At 42.1% G+C, this 19812-nt stretch overlaps 1 protein-coding gene across 14 annotated transcripts in view; it reads left to right on the forward strand.

The window, feature by feature from the left end:
* Positions 1-19812, forward strand: part of CTBP1 (C-terminal binding protein 1) — a 274979-nt gene that overhangs the window by 231693 nt on the left and 23474 nt on the right. For all 14 annotated transcript variants that reach the window (XM_039541229.1, XM_039541239.1, XM_039541233.1 and 11 more), the window contains one exon: positions 12700-12844. In XM_039541229.1, coding sequence (XP_039397163.1) covers positions 12700-12844 — 145 coding nt within the window. The remainder of the gene's footprint in view (positions 1-12699; positions 12845-19812) is intronic.

Consider the following 19812-nt stretch of genomic DNA (forward strand, 5'->3'; position numbering starts at 1 on the left):
GGGCCTGGAATTGCTATAGGTGGGCCTGAGAGGACAGGTAGGATAGTGAAGTAGTGGGGGCTTCACACCTCCTGAAAGATATGCCACATTTACTGACCATGTCCCAAGGCTTTTTTTAAAGCACCAACTGCAATGTGAGGTTAGAAAACGCATTACGTTTGTTCAGAGATTGTTAATATATATGGCAGAACAGCACACTGGAATTTTCTGTTTCAGTTTTTTACCCCATGTTCACTAACCATCATGGATCACTATTGCTGGGAAGACAGTCAGTCAGCATGTTTAAACATTGATTTCTGAGTTGCATGTTACTGTAAATGTTGAGTTTTCTCACCAGTACAGAGAACAAAGTCTTGTCTAAACAATGACTGCGTGGAGTTAAGCAGCATGTTTTTGCCGAAGGCAGTGTTTTATTCAAACCAAGTAATATGGAATGTGTGATAATTGGGACCTAGAGTCCTTGCATCCAATTACGGAGACTCCGTTCAGTCACACTCAGATGTAAAAATGATTTTAAGCTATTGCTCATTAAAAAATATCTGTAACAGAACTTTTATTGCTCTTGTTCACAGTAACTAATTGTCTAATTTCTTTATGCAGCGAATATGCCTTTTAGGTGGTCTCTGCTCTCATGAAATCATCCCAAAGTGTTCCCAAAGGTACAAAATCTAACACTGCTCCACCTGTATTTGACCACACTCTCCATTAAACTGCCAGGGTTTCTCTGTCCCTGGAGTAGGAGATTTCACTGAATATAATTTGTGGTGGGTTAACTTAAAATACTTTGGGTTTGGTTATCCAAATATCAAAGCATCCAAAGATTCTCTCAAAACATTACCTGAATCTCTGAGCTTCCCTCTCTCCTACCTGGGTCATTCAGCATTCTTCCCTTTTCTCCCCTCTCTTCTCCATACACAGAAGGTTACATTGCTCACATTCTTATACTCCAGGCTCATGCAATATCTTCTTCCTTCACAGTTGCAGTACCCCCTCCGTCCGTGGGGAAGGATAGCTCAGTGGTTTGAGCACTGGCCTGCTAAACCCAGGGTTACTGTGAACAATCCTTGAGGGAGCCACTTAGGGATCTGGGGCAAAATCAGTACTTGGTCCTGCTAGTGAAGGCAGGGGGCTGGACTTGATGACCTTTCAGGATCCCTTCCAGCTCTGAAATAGGTATATCTCCATATATTATTATTATAACCTGTTCTGTAGACCTGCAACCTGTCCTTTCTATCCCAGTTCCAAGATCCCCATTCAGTTCTGTTTGCCAGTAATACCCCTTTTCTGGCATACATGAGTCCTCTCTTACCTCTGAGTCCTCTCTTACCATCCGCTTTCACTATTTGTCTTTTGTACCCGTGGAAAGAATTACAGAGTCATGCCGATCCCTAGTGCTTTTGTGGTGCCTAGAGCTCCCTGAGTTCAACTTTCTTACTGTTCTTGAGCTTCCCAATCACTGTGTTACAGTCTACAGCTCAGAGTGCTTTTTGTAGTGCCAAAGGGAAGCCCTCCGAGCATGTGAGATATGAAACTAGAAAAACAATCTAGGCCAAGCATAAAGAGACGGAAATTAAGGCCTGGTCCACACTGGGGGGCAGTGTCGAGGTAAAATACGCAACTTCAGCTACGGGAATACCGTAGCTGAAGTCGAAGTATCTTATCCCGACTTACCTCCCGTCCTCACCGCTCGGGATCGACGTCCACGGCTCCCCCGTCGACTCCGCTACCGCCACTCGCTCCGGTGGAGTTCCGGAGTCGACGGGAGCGCGTTCGGGGATCGATATATCGCGTCTAGATGAGACGCGATATATCGATCCTCGCAAAATCGATCGCTACCCGCCGATTTGGCGGGTAGTCTGGACGTACCCTAAGTCACGCCTACAAATTTTCAGGCCACAGAAGGGAAGGTGGGAGGGCAGCAGTAAGGACTGATTTATTATATCGTCAAAACAACATTTATATTCTGGACTGGGGTTCAGGGTTCAGTTCAAACTGCATAGACTTCCTCACTTTCTTTTAACTATGCATTATCATATGTCTTGCTACCTATATAGGCTACTAAATATTGGATTTTTTGACTCACTGGACTGCTATGCTGAAAATCAAATAACCAAATCACCTCTGGTTTTCCTTATAATGTAAGCATATAATTCACAGTAAAGTTAATAAGAGTTCCATGCTCCCTTGGAAAGGAGACTTTTATTACATCACATAGCATACAATTCAAGCATCAAAATCTTGCTGAATTCAATTAGAAAGCAACTGTTGCATCTCACTGCTGCGGTCAAAAACACAAAATAAAGTCACTTACCAAATGTTACATTTCCATATTTTTGGTTTAATTTAAAAGCTCAAGAGGTTTAAAAGGTTAACATTCAGTTGAATTCCATTTTTATAGGCTTCAGAAATATGTAATAATTGTTTTCAATGTAGAAATTAAAAAAAAAAAGATTTCTTTTGAGTTGAGCTAAAATTATCCCAAAGGAGAGCTTTCATAGTGGAGCAAACATTTAAATAATATACAATAAAAAACTAGAAGTTGCAAGTACTATTCTGTTGTATCATAGAAGATTAGGGTACGCGGAGACCTCAGGAGGTCATCTCATCCAACCCCCTGCTCAAAGTAGGACCAACCCCAACTAAATCATCCCAGCCAGGACTTTGTCAAGCCGGGTTTTAGAAACCTCTAAGGGTGGAGATTCCACCACCTCCCTAGGTAACCCATTCCAGGGCTTCACCACCCTCCTAGTGAAATAGTTTTTCATAATATCCAACCTAGACCTCCCCCACTGCAACTTGAGACTATTGCTCCTTGTTCTGTCATCTGCCACCACTGAGAACAGCCGAGCTCCATCCTCTTTTGCACCCACCTTCAGATAGACAAAGGCTGCTATCAAATCCCCCCTCACTCTTCTCTTCCACAGACTAAATAAGCCCAGTTCCCTCAGCCTCTCCTCATAAGTCATATCCCTCACCACCCTGATCATTTTCGTTGCCCTCTGCTGGACTTGCTCCAATTTGTCCACATCCCTTCTGCAATACTCCAGATGTGGCCTCACCAGTGCCGAATAGAGGGGAATAATCACTTCCTTTGATCTGCTGGCAAGGCTCCTACTAATGCAGTCCAATATGCTGTTAGCCTTCTTGGCAACAAGGGCACGCAGCTAACTCATGTGCAGCTTCTCATTCACTGTAATCTCCAGGTCCTTTTCTGCAGATCTGCTTAGCCAGTCGGTCCTCCACCTGTAGCAGTGCATGGGATTCTTCCGTCCTAAGTGCAGGACTCTGCACTTGTCCTTGTTGAACCTCATCAGATTTCTTTTGTCCCAATCCTCCAATTTGTGTATGTCACTCTGGACCCCCTATCCCTACCCTCCATGGTATCTTATGCCCCCTCTCCCCCCTTAGTGCCATCCGTGAACTTGCAGAGGGTGCAATCCACCCCATCATCCAGATCATTAATAAAGATGTTGAACAAAACCAGCCCCAGGACTGACCCCTGGGGCACTCCGCCTGATACAGGCTGCCAACTAGACGTTGAGCCATTGATCACTACCCGTTGAGCCCGACAATCTAGCCAGCTTTCTATCCACCTTATAGTCCATTCATCCAATTCATACTTCTTTAACTTGCTGGCAAGAATACTGTGGGAGACCGTATCAAAAGCTTTGCTAAAGTCAAGATATATCACATGCACCACTTTCCCCATAGCCACAGAGCCAGTTATCTCATCATAGAAGGCAATCCGGTTGGTCAGGAATGACTTGCCCTTGATGAATCCATGTTGACTGTTCCTGATCACCTCCCTCTCCTCCAAGTGCTTTGAGATGGATTCCTTGAGGACCTGATACCTGATTTTTCTTTGATTTGCTCTTTATCTTATATTTGTTTATGAATAAAAGCATTTTACTCCACCGCCAGCTTCTTCGCTTTGATTCTACATTGAAGCCATAATCTTGCATTTATAACATCATTGTTGTTTACTTTGATATCACAGATACTGTAGTATAATTTTACTGCAGGATTAATAATTAGAAGAATATGAGCCGAGTGGTAGCTGGCCCTTCTTCAAACCATAAATACTTTAGAAATTAGCAAACAAAGCCTAATCATTTTTAAAAATGAGAAGGAAGAGTGGATTTATTGTCAAACCTGACATGTTTAAATGTTTTATGTTAGTCCTTCAAAGGGAAATGAGCCCTTTGGCACCTTAAGGGTAAGAAAATACTTTAGGGGGGTGGAAACAACCCTCCAACCCACAGGGAGGGCTTGGTTGGAGTCAGTCTCCATATCTGTACCAAAGTGGAACCTCTGATTTTGCTGTATTGGGGATCTTCCATAACCGCTATCTATATTGCTGGGTGGATTTTCACCTTGGATCTGATCCAGAGCCCACTGAAGTTCATGGGAGCCATTAAATTAACTTCATTGGGCTTTGGATCAGGCCTTTAATGAAAGTTTTTTTTAACAGTTTAGTAAGTCTAGTCAGATTAGGTGTTACGTGGTGCATCTCAACAGCAAGTGACCCCTAAATTCCAGCCGCAGTCACATTTGCATGTGCTAACACTGCAGATCTTGTGAAACACTGTGCACCAGGGCAGGCTGCCAGTGTAAAAAGTCAAAACTCTTAAAGTGTTGCCATGCCCAAGAAGCAATTTATCAATCTTGCACACAGTTTAGAGTCTGTAATGTAGTTGGTTATCAACAAGCATCTCACTGCTCCTTTCAATACCATACTAGCGATGGATCACTTGTGCTTCAAAAATGTTTGTGATTATTATGGTGATTTTTTCCTGCATCTGTTTATTTTTTATTTTATTTTTTAAGACCATGCTTATTGTGTTGATATGTTATTGTCAGTGACATTCATGGCATAATGAATCTTCCAGTGAAGATGGTTTCAATCCAGCTTGCATTTCTAATGGACTGAGTTTAAATGTTCAGTGATTCTAGATTTATTAATAGAAAACACAAGTGAATCCATGCATAGAAACTATGTAGCCTGAAAAGAACTTTCCTTAAAAACTGAGGGCTTTTTTTATTTTAAACACTAAGGGAAAAGTGTACCAAGAGACTGTGATCTAAGATTGACTACAGTGATAAAGCAGTTGCATGGACTGTCAGTTATTTCTGGGATTGAAGCACTGGTTTAATTTCAGCGCCGGCCCACAACATTTTGGCACCTGAGGCGGGGAGCTTAACTGACGCCCCCATGCCCCCTTACTTGCGCCAGAACTTTGAAAGGTCTCAATTCTGCCGCCTTCCTGTTCTACTCCTCTCATGGTACTGCTCTGCTACCTACACCAATAAAGGAGAACTAACAACTTTAAATACCTTGTTCAAAAATTTTAAGTAACACTTAACTTTCAAACGCCTGAACAGCAAATGTAACTTTTCTTGTCCGCATAGTAAACACTGGTATTTCTATCTGTTTGAATAATCAAAGTGGTGCTTTCTGTGCCTTCTTGGTTGCAAAGATTTGAACTGCTTCCTGCTGAAGCTCCACAGTCTGGGCCAGCTCACGCTCTATTGAGATGGTTGCAAGGCCGACCTGCTTCTCCTGTGTCATTGTGGAGCATAGATGTGTTTTTGTTAATTTCAGCTTGGAGAAGCTGCATTCTCCACTGGCAACTGTTACAGGAAGTGTTAGAAGTATGCACAGAGCAACAAAAGCATTTGGAAAGAGAGTGGTCATCTTATTTGTGCACATATATTCCAGAACAGCCTTTGGAGTTGATCCTGCTAAAATCTACCTTGAAAGGGCTTTCAGTTCATCACCTAAATCACTTGCATCAGTATTACGCAGGTCATCGTGTGTCAACACTGTCTCTAGTGCCCTGCATTGCTGGTGTAGATCTTCTTCAGGTATAGTGAGGAGTTATGGAATATCATACAACATCCCAAATATACTGCTGTGTTCCTTGAGCTGCATGAAATGGTCTTCAACTGACTGAACTGCATAATCTAACACCTGGTTAAAGAATTCAACTTTGAATTGTTGTTTGAAGTCTCTTATGGGATTATCCTGTGCCTCGTAATCAAATTACATTTAAAAATTCAGTAGCCTCACTAGAAGCTGATGGTGCATCATTGCCCACCAAGTTCAATGAATGAGAACTGCATGGGACAAATAAAGCTCGAGGGTTTAACTCTCAGATACACATCTGCACTTCTCTGTTTTTTCCTCTCACGTTGGCACCATTATCGTAGCCCTGACCTCTCATGTCAGCTATCGCAATTCCCATATCTTCCAGCTTTTTAAGAAGCACGTTAATGATACTACAGGAGCTGGTATGACAAATGTCAATAAATTCTAGAAATGCTCTTTGACAGTCACCATTGCAGGGACATTTTCACTAGGTTCTGTTGTTGTTACAAAAGGCACCATTAAAGTCATTTGTTCCATATGGCTGATGTCAAGTGTGCAGTCCAGAATAACAGAGTAATATCTTGCTGACTTCAGATCTGCCACAGTCTTCTGTTTGCCTTTTGTTGCCAGTAACTGTATGATCTCATTTTGAATTGTTTTTCCAAGGTAGTGGGGTGTGTATATTTCTTGGGTGGTGACTCTTCTTAGATGCTCCTGGAGTACAGCATCAAACTCCGCCATGAGCTCCACAATTTTAAGGAAGTTTCCATTGTTTGGCACATACAGCCGATCTGAAGTGCCACGCAGTGCTAGGTTTTGGGTAGCAAGCATTCTCACAATGGCAGTGAGCCTTTTCAGAACATTTTGCTAGTAAAGAGACTCTGATGCAATCTTCTCTTGATGCTGATCATCTATGGTGGCCTTTAACCTTAGTCTCACCTCAAGCTCTTTCCACCTATGGAATGCTCTCTGGTGATATGCTGCCATCTCATGGCATGCCAGATTTTTCCAGTCCTTTGTTCCTGTAGAACCCAATGTGGCTGGAACATTAGACTGGAAGAGTTTGCAACAAAAATAGTATGCAGCATTCTGGGTTTTTGAGTACATAAGCCCTTGCCTCTCCACTTTGTCACCACTGAGGATTTCACACCAGTAATGTGTTGGATGGAAACTTCTATTTTCATTGTCTTTGGGGAACATGAAGTTTTTCACTTGCTATGGCCCATGCAGTACTTAAGGAACTAAACTCAGCAGCAGCAGCTGTTTCTTGCACCTCCACCACACTCTTCTTTGATCTACACTTTTCTTCAGGAACGCGCATGGTTACATCCATTTGAGATGGAGATATGGATGCTGCAGTAGCTGCCAGGTCACTTGCACTCTGACTAACTGGAAGATCAGGCATCTCCTCACCATTCACATCCTCACTGGGGCTGGAAGGCTCACTGTGAACATTTGTGTATATGTATCTCAGGAGAGCTCTTTCCTGCCGAGATAGAAAGCAAAGGAAGCTTTTCTTTCTTTTTCTGAATGCTGCCCCAGAGGGGCATTTTCTTCTTTCACTCATAACTGCTGTTCTGTGCCAGCTGTAGTGGCTCTCCACACTCAATTGAAGGGGACAAATAAGCAGGGTGGTAGCAGGGCCTGAGTGAGGGAAGATATCAGCGTCTTAAAGGCCTAACTGACTCCTACTACTTCAGTTGACTGCCTGTTCTCCTCAAGTGGGTTCAGGGAAGCAGCAGGAAACAGGAAGCTCCCTGAGAAGTTGGTGTTAATCAGTCCAGGCTCCTGGGGGTGCTAGAGAGGTACATAAGAAGCTCCTCCTCCTCTCTGTCCCTGCAGCTCCTGCTGCTTTCTGTTATTCCCTCTCACCTTTTCTCCTGCCTGCCTGCTATGTCTCTTGTGCCCTCCTTCCTCCAGCACAGCACTCCCCCATCTCTGTGCATCTAGAGCAGAGAGAATACATATGCACCAGCAGCAGACACAATTTTCTACACTCTGGGTCCTAGTGGTGCCCCCCCCCTCCCCACATACAGTCTGGCACCTGAGGTGGCTGCCTCAGTTCACCTCATGGTAAGGCCAGCCCTGTTTAATTTAGGCAAAATGTTTTGGTGGGTTTTTTGTTTTATTTTGTTTTTTAAAAAGCTACCATAAAAATAGAAATTTTAAGTCTTTACTATATTGTAAACATGAGAGCATAAAGGCAGGCTTTTTTTAATGTTCTGTATAACATAACGTGTGTTGTGCAGGGGTGTATATATGTGCATATAGTCTGAATTAAATGTAACAATTTTTAGGGCCTAAGGTAGTGCTAATCAACTAATCAACAGAAGTCAGTGAGCATTAGTTTAGGTCCTTACAGCATAAAGTTATACCATTGCGCAAGTGGATTATTGGCAGTGAAACACACTGCAGAGATCTATATTTGAAATCACCATGCAGATGTTAGCTTTTTATTGGGAAACTGAAACCATAAAAAGGCCACACAAACTAACAGGCTTTTTGGTAATTTTGGTAAGCAAGGTCCTGCTTGCATGGGTAGTGCTGCTTGATAGTTTTTGTCATGTTAAGTTTATTCAGCGCTATTGTGCCATTGTCCAGATATACTGGAAGAAGGGCAGGAGACGCTGGATGTGGTTTAATTAGGCCGCAACTTTATTCTTCAGTATCTGGGAGTACCCGGCAGATAAAAGGGTACAGTGCAGGTGATTCCATCATCATTTCAATAAACACCCCGGGGGCTTCCGTCAGCCATCCCCCTTTGTCATCATGGTCCCCAGCCAACCTGCAGCTCCATTCCTCTTCCCCACCGCCCTCCCCCGATTAAGGGAGGAATATAAAGGGTGGGATTGGCTCCCTGCTGTACTAATCATAGGAGCCCTGAACACCACCACCCCGTTTCTGTTCCTTTAAAGAATACCTCCTTTAAATCCTTTACCAATTCATTTGATCTCATCCCTGTATTCCGTCCCTATGGAGTACCTGCACTGGACATCTGTCCATGTTTACATAGTGAGTTGTGACATCATAGCCTATTCCTGTTTCATATTCACCCAACTAAGTCCCCCCCCACCCCCCAAACCTGCTGTGTGGAAGGCGAACCCCCCGCCCCACACACACACTTCCACTTGCCCAAACTAATGGTGAGGGGGGAATTTTTTCCCAGCCCCCTCCCCCCTGAAAAAGGAAGGACTAGTGCATTGCCCTCTGTGGATCCTAACCAAACCTGGTATTTCACCGCTTCCAAGCATGGGAGGGTGGGTGCTGCTCTGCCTGGTCCAGGTACAAGAGGGCTTTTCTTGCAGCTGCGTGGACCTATATAGTCCCCCCACACACCCCGCTTTTTCCGGTCACCTTGGGGGAGGGACTAAGTAGATCCATGCAGCTGCAGCATCCCCACACTGAGCTGGTCTGCAGCTGTAGCAAAAAGTCACTCCCTGACTCTCTAGCCCTTAAAGGGGCGCACACCTCTTCCAGCAAACCAGAAAACGGCTTCCGCCACTTAATGTGCGGTGAGGTCACTCTGCTGGCCATTACAGTTGCCTTACATGTTTTGTTGTTGTCTTGCTGTATGTTACAGATTGCTGATCATAAATTTTGAATTAAATGCAATCTACAAATAACAAATACCCAAATCAAATAACTGTAGAATAAATATGCTGATGCCACAAATAACCAGGGCAAGATCTGGAGCACTCTACATATTAAAAATGTAAATCTTCCTTTTTTTTTTCTTCTTTCTTTGTGAAACCTGTGGTGTCCACTGAAAGCTATACTGTCAATATCACATCAGTCTTGGAATGCTGCTTTAGCATGGTTACTGGCTGTAGGACCAAGTGAAATGCATTACTCTCTAGTGATGCTTTAACAGTATTTTTAATATTAGTTTATATCTCAAAAAGAATAAAATCATCATTTTGAAAAAACATTGCAAAATTGCAACCAAAAAAAGGTATTTGTCTTATCCCTGTAATATGGCTCAAATGAAGTTCTGGGTTATCTGATGAGCCCTCGCGAATTGTATTCTCACTCTGTGCACTGGGTCTGACCCAAAGCCCATTGAAGCCAGTGGGAATCTTTCTGCTGACTACGGTAGGGTTTGAATCAGGCCTCTGAGCAGAATCCAGCAATATATGAGCACCAGAAAAAGAAAAATAAGGGCTGAGGTTTACATTACATCCTGAATGTTGCTCCCAACCTGGTTATTTGAGGCCTTTAGCACGTTATGCTAAGGCTGTTAGATTTTTGTATAAATTACAAAGGAAAGCTCTTATGGTGGTGAACAGCTGATGTTACCCAGAATGGCTGTGATAGTTCAGTGCTAAAGTAGAATTACAAATAATTAGGAAAACGAAGAGGAATTGTAGCCCTAAGTAGTCAGTGTGACGGAGTAGGGAGTGGGATGAATTGACCTGGGAATGTTGCGTGGGAGTTTTATTGAGACTGTCTGCATTGGTGATGGGATACCAGGGTGAGGATACCTGAGCATGTAACCTGAACTGAACAAAGGCTGGGGGAGGAGCCGGGGGCAGTGGTTGGAGGAGACTGCTGGAGGGGTTTTAGTTTTGAGCTGGCTGGAAACGGAGGGAACCCCAAAGCTGAGGGATAAGCTCCCTACCCCTCTGGGGACTTGATTGAGTGGTCCTGGTTGTACCTACAAGCTCTGTTTGGGACTGTGTTTCTGTCGTCTAATAAACCTTCCATTTTACTGGCTGGCTGAGAGTCACGGTGAATCGCAGGAATTGGGGGTGCAGGGCCCTGACTGGGAGTCACACTTTGTGACAGCACTCAAGTCAGTATTTGAAAAGCTCTTCTTAAAACATAAATGTCCATCACATCTGTGGCACAGTTTCTGTTAGGGCCTGTGAGGACTTAATACATTTTGATACTGGGGCAGTCATTGTGGGGAAGAGGAGGAGGAGCTGAAAGACCAGGCTGCCCAGTTCTGATTGCAAACCGTATGAGCCAGTCCAAAGAGGAATGTCACAATGACTTTGAAGCAGGCAGTTTGCTACAGCTTCTAATGGAGGTAAATTGGTGTGTCAGCCACGAAAGGGAAATAAATAAATAAATACTGACCTATAATAGAGGGCAGATAACAAAGGTCCTATACTTGACCTTATATAACAAACCCTTTCTATTTGAAAAATCACAGTGGCAGGATAAAATATCTATGGAAGCAAGAATGACTGCAGATGGACATATACTTAATTGGTACCATTTGGGCCATTTCATTTTTTATATCCACTTTCATTTCTGGAACCATGCTATTTTTACACATTTCTAGTTTAGGGAATTAAAAAAAGCCCATGTTAGAGAGCAAGAGAGAAAATACTCTGGCTGCCACATTTGAGCTTATGTGAAATTCCAGCTTTCTATTTTATAGCTATCTATCTTACTGAAATTGACACTAGCTGATGTTTTTGTAATAAAATTACATCAGTTTGCCTTTGACTATTAGTGCTGCATGTTACAGTACCTAGAATAAGCTTCATTTTCTTTAGCTGAACATTACAGTGTACAGAAACCCCTTTACAGGAAGTGCTGAAAAAATGCAGAACATTCTTTATACTATAATATGCTGTGCTATACTAATCTATTTCTAATTCACCCATCACCGTAGTCCCAATGGTACTTTACAGATCTATGTTGGCATGCATGCTCTAGTTAAGTTAGTCAGTTCTATACAGCATGGCTGATTTTTCTAAAAGTTTTGGGTTTTTTTGTTAAAGCTTCTGTGTTTATTTTGTGTTATAATTTCATCTTTTACATATTTTATATATAAAAGTAGAAAACCCATGTCTTTTTGTTTTTAGTGCAATTTGCAACCTTTTAGCCTTCTTTCTATGAATCTAAGTAACTTCAGTAATGGGTGAGCTCCTTCACTAAATGTATTTTCTACATGTATTCTCAAAGTATAAGTCCCTTCCTTAGTAACTAGTCTTTTTGCATTAGTAACAGTACGGTTTGTAATGCACTTCAGATGAGCTTTATTCAGGTGAAATTCAACAACCAGGAATCGTTTTAATAACTAACATTAACACAGGAGTTCTTTGTCTAAATTCAGAGTTCTCTAGTTTGCTTTTTGAGAGCTCAATATTTTCCTCCTTAATCATGATTTTTAATGGTTTATTTTAATCTTATGGCATACTAAGTGCAAAGAGTGCTAACATCATCAAGAAAGTAAGTTAGTGTGAAATAATATACAGTTACCGGAGATCACCATCTGCCAAGTTGCCCGTAGCTCTAGGAGAGTCCTGAACTTTAAAAATAAAATACAAAAAGATTAGTCACTTGTACACCTGTTTGTTACATTGATGCTATCACCGCATGGCTGGTAAATAAATACACACATGCACAGAGCTCACTGGTTTAAACAAAAGGCCGCTTGTTCCATAAAGAATGTCTCACACAGTTTCCCAGCCCCTCCCCCCCATCTCCCTCAATGCCAGACAGTAACCTGAACAGGCCCAGATATAATTCAGTGGTGTCCAACCTGTGTCCTGCGAGGCTTCAAATTGTGTGCTTGTATTGGTTTGCAATCCTGAAAGTACTTGGATGTACCATCAAAATTACTAGGACTCCTAATGAGCATATCCCTTTTGCAGAATTTTATAATGAAAAAAGACATGGCTACCAAGATGCTTGAAAATATTTGTAGAAAATTTTTTAAAAATAAAACTGATTTTTTGTAATTATTACAGAGTCCTTCAGACCTGCCAAATTTTAATACATGATGAAACCCAAATGCAGTGAAAAGGAAAAAAATCAGATTTCATAAAGCAAGGTTTGTTCTTTTTTTTTTATTTTTATTTTTTTTTAAATTCTAGGTACTAAATGAAGCAGTGGGTGCACTGATGTATCACACTATCACTTTAACACGAGAAGACCTGGAGAAATTCAAAGCACTTCGAATAATTGTCCGAATTGGCAGTGGTTTTGATAACATTGACATCAAATCTGCTGGGGATTTAGGTATGATTATTAAAGAGACTGTTTTATTTGAACATGTTATAGTTTCCTCCAGAAATGTGATAGCATCTAAGTCTTTGCATCAACATTTGCTGTATAATTTGTGCTAACATAATATACAAGCTGTATAATTTTCTCATCAAAGTATTCAAAAATCATTACGATGATATTAGCATTAGTTAATTAACTGATAATGGATTTGTGACAGGATGACAGTCTGCCTATTCAAGGCATGTTTCAAGACTAAGAGCAGACTTTTTTTAAAAACAGTAAACAGGAGACTTTCTGTCTGTTTGTTTAAATTGCTACAGACTGTAATCCAGTCACAATGTATAATTCTGTCAGTATTATGGCATACTAAAAATAAAATGAAACATTACCTATGATCTAGTACCTGTGTTTGGTCTGTAAGATCCAGTTCAGAAGCTTTTCCTGGTAGACAAATCAGGCATATCAGTTTTATCAAAGAATCAATTGTAATTACATGGGGAAAAAAAACTAAAACCACTGGAGAATTTTGGGGAGAGGATCTTCACTCTCCCATTATTCAAAACTGCAATCTGATTTGAGCTGTTATTTGATTCACAACAGTCAAAAACAAAAACCTGTATTCTCAAATTACAAGTTTCCAGGTTATTTCTTCAGTTTTTCTGAATAAACTGGGAACAAATTACCTGAAGATTTTCTTCCTGTCTCTTTTGACTAGGTCCTGCAAACGTTACTATCCAGTATAGTACTTATTGCAGTGTCAGTCCCACTGAAGTAGTAAGTGGTTGTAGTACTGGATTGTTTGATAGTAAATAAGGGTGAGCCACCCAACACCAGTTTCCTTGGCTTCTATTTTTTACACGTTAGGCATAGATACAATAGATTTTTTTCTAGTGTGACAAATGCTTCAGGAGCAGGTTAGATCTGAAGACATTTAGGGGGCTGTTCTCCCTTTGGTGCCTACCTTGAACTCCAGTTGACATTAACAAGGTTAGACACATGCATTGTGATGAACACAGACATGTTCGTTTGTAAACTTGCATCATAGAGGTGGGCCTGAAGCAAAATACTAGGTCCAAACCCTAACTCTGGGTTCACAATTAAGACCCCAGTCCTGCAAAAGTTTCTACTTGTGCAGAATCCTACTGAAGCAAATGGGACTCCAGGCAAGAATATGATCTGAACATGCAGGCAGGCATCCTTGCTGGATTGCAAGTTCACAATTCAAACCTATCTCTGTAACTGTCCAAACTTGAACATCCCAGACTTTGGGAGTGTTGTGATTCAGATCTAAAAGCTAAATTGCAGCATTTCTAAGCGTTCAGGTCTGAGGCTCTAATTAGACTCATTTAAGCTATACAATTAGGATCCAGGGTATTGACCCATGCCTGTCTTTAATGAATAAAATTGTCCCCTCCCAATGAATTGACTGTCGGTTTTGCTTTTTAGTCAGTAAAAACTGGATGCAAGTTGAAAGTCTGATTTTTTTTTTTTTTTTTTTTTTAAGCTCCATCTGGCTAGAGCTAGTGACTGGGATTCAACTACTAACTTACCATTACTTGCAAAATCACTTAACCTACCTGTCACTCAGTTCCCCCTCTGCCGAACTGGTATAAATAATACATATCTCATAAAGGTGATGTGAGAGTTAATTACTGTTTGTAGACCACTTTCATCTGCTGATGAAATGTGCTGTGGAAGTAGGTCTTGTGGTAGTAGCAACAATATTCAGAAGAATCTATTGTAAATGCCAGGTATTTTATCAGAAGCCTACTTAGTGGAGATCACATGAGAATTTTTTTCACTTTAGAAGAAAATGTTTTTGTAGATATGATTACAGCTGCATTCTTTTCATGCTCTCATTTTTGATTGATGTGTATTTCACAAAAAAAAGTGGAACCAAGAGTTTCCCATGGAAAAAGTTGAAAATCTGACTTTTTCCATGAGCTTGAGAGTTGCTGCTTATTGTGCTGAGAAAAACCTGAGAGGAGATGATGTAATCAGGGAGGTAGGAACGAGCCTATAGAAGGCAAATAGGGCTGGGGCTTTGGCTGAAGCCAGCTAGTCTTGGGCTTTGTGTGTGTGTGTGTGTAGACCAGACCAGACCAGACCACTGAGCTCAGTGGGGGGGGGGAGGAAGTGTGTAGAAGAAATCACAGAAACTATTCTGCCCCCACTCCTCTAATAATAATACAGTACTGTTTTCTCAGTACGTGGGAAGGCGATACCCTTTTTCCTCGATGGTAAGTCTTGTGCTTGTCCACTTTCTCCTTCTTCTTGTTCTCCTGCTGCTGCTGCTCCTTATTTTGGCTGCCTATACGTAGTAAACTGTTTAGAGGTGGGAGAAGGGAAAAAAGAAACTAGAACTTAGGTGAAAGGTTACGTGACCCTTCTCCCTACAGCCTTCTAGGGACAACTGTACGATGAGCAAGGAAAGCTCCAACAAGCTGAAAGGTGAGTGGTAGTTCCTTGTTTCTTTCTTCAGACATGTAATGAAACATTTCTAACTCTGTAGAAAGCAGTGTTTGGTAGACAGTGGGCATTAAAATATGTATTTATGAATTTTAATATTGTCCCATGCAATTTGTATTTTTGTTCCATGAAAAGGGCACTTTTTTCTTGTATAACCAAATAAAGCCATTTAATATGATAGGTTTAACGTAATTTTACCCTCCAGTTAAACAAGGGAACTCATTTTGCCTCTTTCTTTTACAATGTTGGGATTCATACTCCAGTTTGTGCTAGCAGGATGCCAAGAATGATATGCCAGCAAAGGAAGCTGTTTTATCTTAGTAAATCTAAGAGGAGTGACTCAGCAGATGATTCCGCACAGCACTGAGAGGAAAAATAGTTGTGCTATTTTTTTATTGATCTCAAAAGTCAATAAAGGTGCAAGCCAGCAGGGCCGCCCAGAGGGGGGGGCAAGAGGGGCAATTTGCCCCAGGCCCCGAACCCCACAGGGGCCCCCACCAGAGTTTTTCGGGGGCCCTGGAGCGGGGTCCGTCACTCGCTCCGGGGGGCCCGGCAAACTCTTGCGCGGCCGGGCGCAGGAGCTTCTTCTGCTCCCGGTCTTCGCCGGCGGGGGGTCCTTGCGCTCCGGGGCGGAAGGACCCCTCGCTGGCAAATTACCGCCGAAGACGGAGCTGGACCCGCCGCCGAAGCGCAGCCCGGTCTTCGGCGGTAATTCGGCGGCGGGGGGCCCTTCCGTTCCGGGACCCTCCGCCGAAGTGCCCCGAAGACCCGCAGCGGGGCCCCCCGCCTCCCAAGACCGGGCTGCACTTCGGCGGCGGGTCCCGCTTCGGCGGTAATTCGGCGGCGGGGGGCCCGCCGCGGGTCTTCGGGGCACTTTGGCAGCCGGTGGAACGGAAGGGCCCCCCACCGCCGAAGACCCCGGGTCCCCGGAATCCTCTGGGCGGCCCTGCAAGCCAGCAGAATAAAGAAATTTGGATTCACACTGTAGATAAATAGGGTTTGAGATAATTTATCAAATTAGTGACATTGTTCCTGTTATTGAAGACAATACTGTTCTGTCTCTCTTGCTTCATAAGATGTGAAGTTCATAATATTAAAGCTAGGTTGTCATTATTCCCTCAAGCCAAAGTGAATGGTCAGCTGCCTCCTTTGTTAGTTGAAGCAGCTTATTTAATTTTTATTTATGTACAAATATCTACAGTGAAAAATACCCTAGTAGTTGCTGAAAAAAAAGTACTTATTCATCTCCATTGAAATGTGTAACAGGAATCATCAGCCGTCTGAACACAAATTTTGTCAGGAGTCACAGCTGGTAAATAGAAAGGGAGCAAACAGTTAGGGTGACCAGATGTCTTGTTTTTATAGAGACAGTCCCGATATTTCGTGCTTTTTCTTATATAGGCTCCTAATACCCCCCCCCCCCCCCGTGTCCGATTTTTCACACTTGCTGTCTGGTCACCCTATATACAGTACATGGAAGTAGCTGAGAAGAGGCAACATTTAAGCAGGACAAAAGGTTTTTAAAGTAAACAACATTCGCTAGGGTTATTTCAGGAAAAAAAGTTATTTTCTTAACTATGAAGCATATATTGAGTACTGCAAGGAAATTATTGTCCGGAAAACTCTTGCAAGGTGGCAAATGTGTCCATAGTGGCAAAACCAACTCACTTGGGGTCTATTCCATTTTTGGGAATAACTGCCATTGACTACAAAGGATTTTGGACTCAATCTCTGGTGCCCAAACCGACTTCTGTTTAAGTCAGCAGGAGTCTCTCTCTTGCTTTCTCTCACCTTCTTGCCTCCATGCGCTGCTCACTACAGACCAGCTATTGCCAAGTGCTTAGCACCATAAACTCCTATTATCTTCAAACGCCTTGTAGGAGCAGACTCAGCACCTCTATATGAAGATTTAGGTAGGGTGTGTCTTTACTGGTTAGCTTGGGGACTGAGGGTCAGGGCTCCTGTTTCTGTTCACAGCAATTCCACTGACTAGTTGTTCAGTCTTGAGTAAGCTGTTCTTTTCTGTCTCTCACTTTACCCATGTATGAAGGGGATATAATCATACTTGCCCCAGAAGGGCCTGGTGAGCTTTCACTAATATTTCTAAAACCATTTGAGATCTTCATTAGTTTATATAAACAAAGCTTTCTTGTATAACAGGGCTGGGCAAAGCCCTGGCTGGGATGATTTAATTGTTAGTTGGGGTTGGTCCTGCTTGGGGCAGGGGGTTGGACTAGATGACCTCCTGAGGTCTCTTCCAACCCGAACCTTCTATGAGTCTAACTAATGCAGTTTAACTCTAAGAACCAGCACAAACCTCACCTCTTTTGTTGCCAGTGCAAGGCATATGTCTTGACCTTGCTTTGGCTAATATAAACATATAGCATGATGTCCATGTTATATAGCTAATAAAATATCTCCAGCAAAAATATATTGAGAAGCCATAAATAAACATACTGTCCTGGTCCTCCATACACTTACACACGAATTAGTCCCATTGAGCTTAATGAGACTACTCATGGGCATAACTATTTGTAAGATCAGGCCTTAGTATGGATTTTTCAATATGAAAAGAACATAAGAACGGCTATATGGGTCAGACCAATGGCCCACCTAGCCCAGTATCCTGTCTTCCGACAGTGGCCAATGCCAGGTGCCCCAGAGGGAATGAACAGAGCAGGTAATCATCAGGAGATCCATCCCCTGTCACCCATTCCCAGCTTCTGGCAATGAGAGGCTAGGGACACCCAGAGCATGGGGTTGCATCCGTGACCAACTTGGCTAATAGCTGTTAATGCACCTATCCGCCATGAATATATCTAATTCTTTTTTGAACTCCATTATAGTTTTGGCCTTCACAACATCCACTAGCAACGAGTTCACAGGTTGATTGTGCATTGTGTGAATAAGTACTTCCTTTTGTTTGTTTTAAACCTGCTGCTTACTAATTTCATGGAGTGACCCCTTGCTTTTGTTATGTGAAGGAGTAAATAACACTCCCTTATTTGCTTTCTCCTCACAGTTCACAACTGTATAGACCACTATCATAGCCCATCTTAGTTGTCTCTTGTCCAAGTTGAAAAGTCCCAGTCTTTTTAATCTCTCCTCCATAGAACTGCATGAAGTATTCCAGGTTTGGGCATACCATGGATTTATATACTGGTATTATGATATTTTCTGTCTTATCTATCCTTTTCCTAATGGTTCTAATATTCTATTAGCTTTTTTTGACTGCCGCTGCCTATTGAGCGGACGTTTTCAGAAAACTATCCACAATGACTCAAATCATTTTCTATGTATATTTGGGATTATGTTTTCCAGTATGCATTATTTTGCATTTATCAACATTGAATTTCTTCTGCCATTTTGTTGCTAGTCAACCAGTTTTGTGAGATCCATTTGTAACTTTTTGCAGTCTGCTTTGGACTTAACTTGCTTGAATAGTTTTGTATTATCTGCAGATTTTGCTACCTCACTGTTTACCCCTTCTTCCAGATCATTGATGAATATGTTGAATATCAGTGGTCCCAGTATGGATCCCTGGGGGACATCACTATTTACCTCTTTCTCCAGTCTGAAAACTGACCGTGTATTCCGACCCTTTGTTCCCTACCTTTTTTTTTTTTAATTAGTTACTGATCCATGAGAAGATCTTCCCTCTTATCTCATGACAGCTTTATTTGCTTAAGAGCCTTTGATGAGGGACCTTGTCAAAAGCTTTCTGAAAGTCCAAGTACACTATATAAACTGGATCACACCTGTCCACATGTTTGTTTGACCCCCTCAAAGAATTTTTATAAATTGGTGAGAAGTGATTTCACTTTACAAAAGCCATGTTGATTCTTCCCCAGCAAATCGTGTTCATGTATGTATCTGATCATTCTGTTCTTTACAATAGAGTCAACCAGTTTGCAAGGTAATGAAGTTAGACTTACCAGCCTATAATTGCCAGGATTGCTTCTGGAGCCTTTTTTTAAAATTGGTGTCACATTAGATATTCTCCTCATCTGGTACAGAAGCTGATTTACACACCACAGTTGGTTAATAGCGCTGCAGTTTCATATTTGAGTTCCTTCAAAACTCTTTGGTGAATATTGTCTGGTCCTGGTGACTTATTACTGATGAATTTATCAATTTGTTCCAAAACCTCCTCTAATGACACCTCAGTCTGGGACAGTTCCTCAGATTTGTCACCTAAAATGAATGGCTCAGGTGTGGAAATCTTCCTCGCATCCCCTGCCGTGAAGACTAATGCAAAGAATTCATTTAGCTTCTCCACAATGGTCATATTTACCTTGAGTGCTCCTTTAGCACCTTGATTGTCCAGTGGCCCCATTGATTGGTTGGCAGGATTCCTGTTTCTGATGTACTTAAAAAATTGCTGTTAGTTTTTGAGTCTTTGGCTAGTTGCTCTTCAAATTGCTTTTTGCCCTGCCTAATTATACTTTTACACTTGACTTGCCAGAGTTTATGCTCCCTTCTATTTTCCTCAGTAGGATTTCACTTCCAAT

Source organism: Mauremys reevesii, linkage group 5 (assembly GCF_016161935.1).
Source record: "Mauremys reevesii isolate NIE-2019 linkage group 5, ASM1616193v1, whole genome shotgun sequence".
Lineage (NCBI taxonomy): Eukaryota > Metazoa > Chordata > Testudines > Geoemydidae > Mauremys > Mauremys reevesii.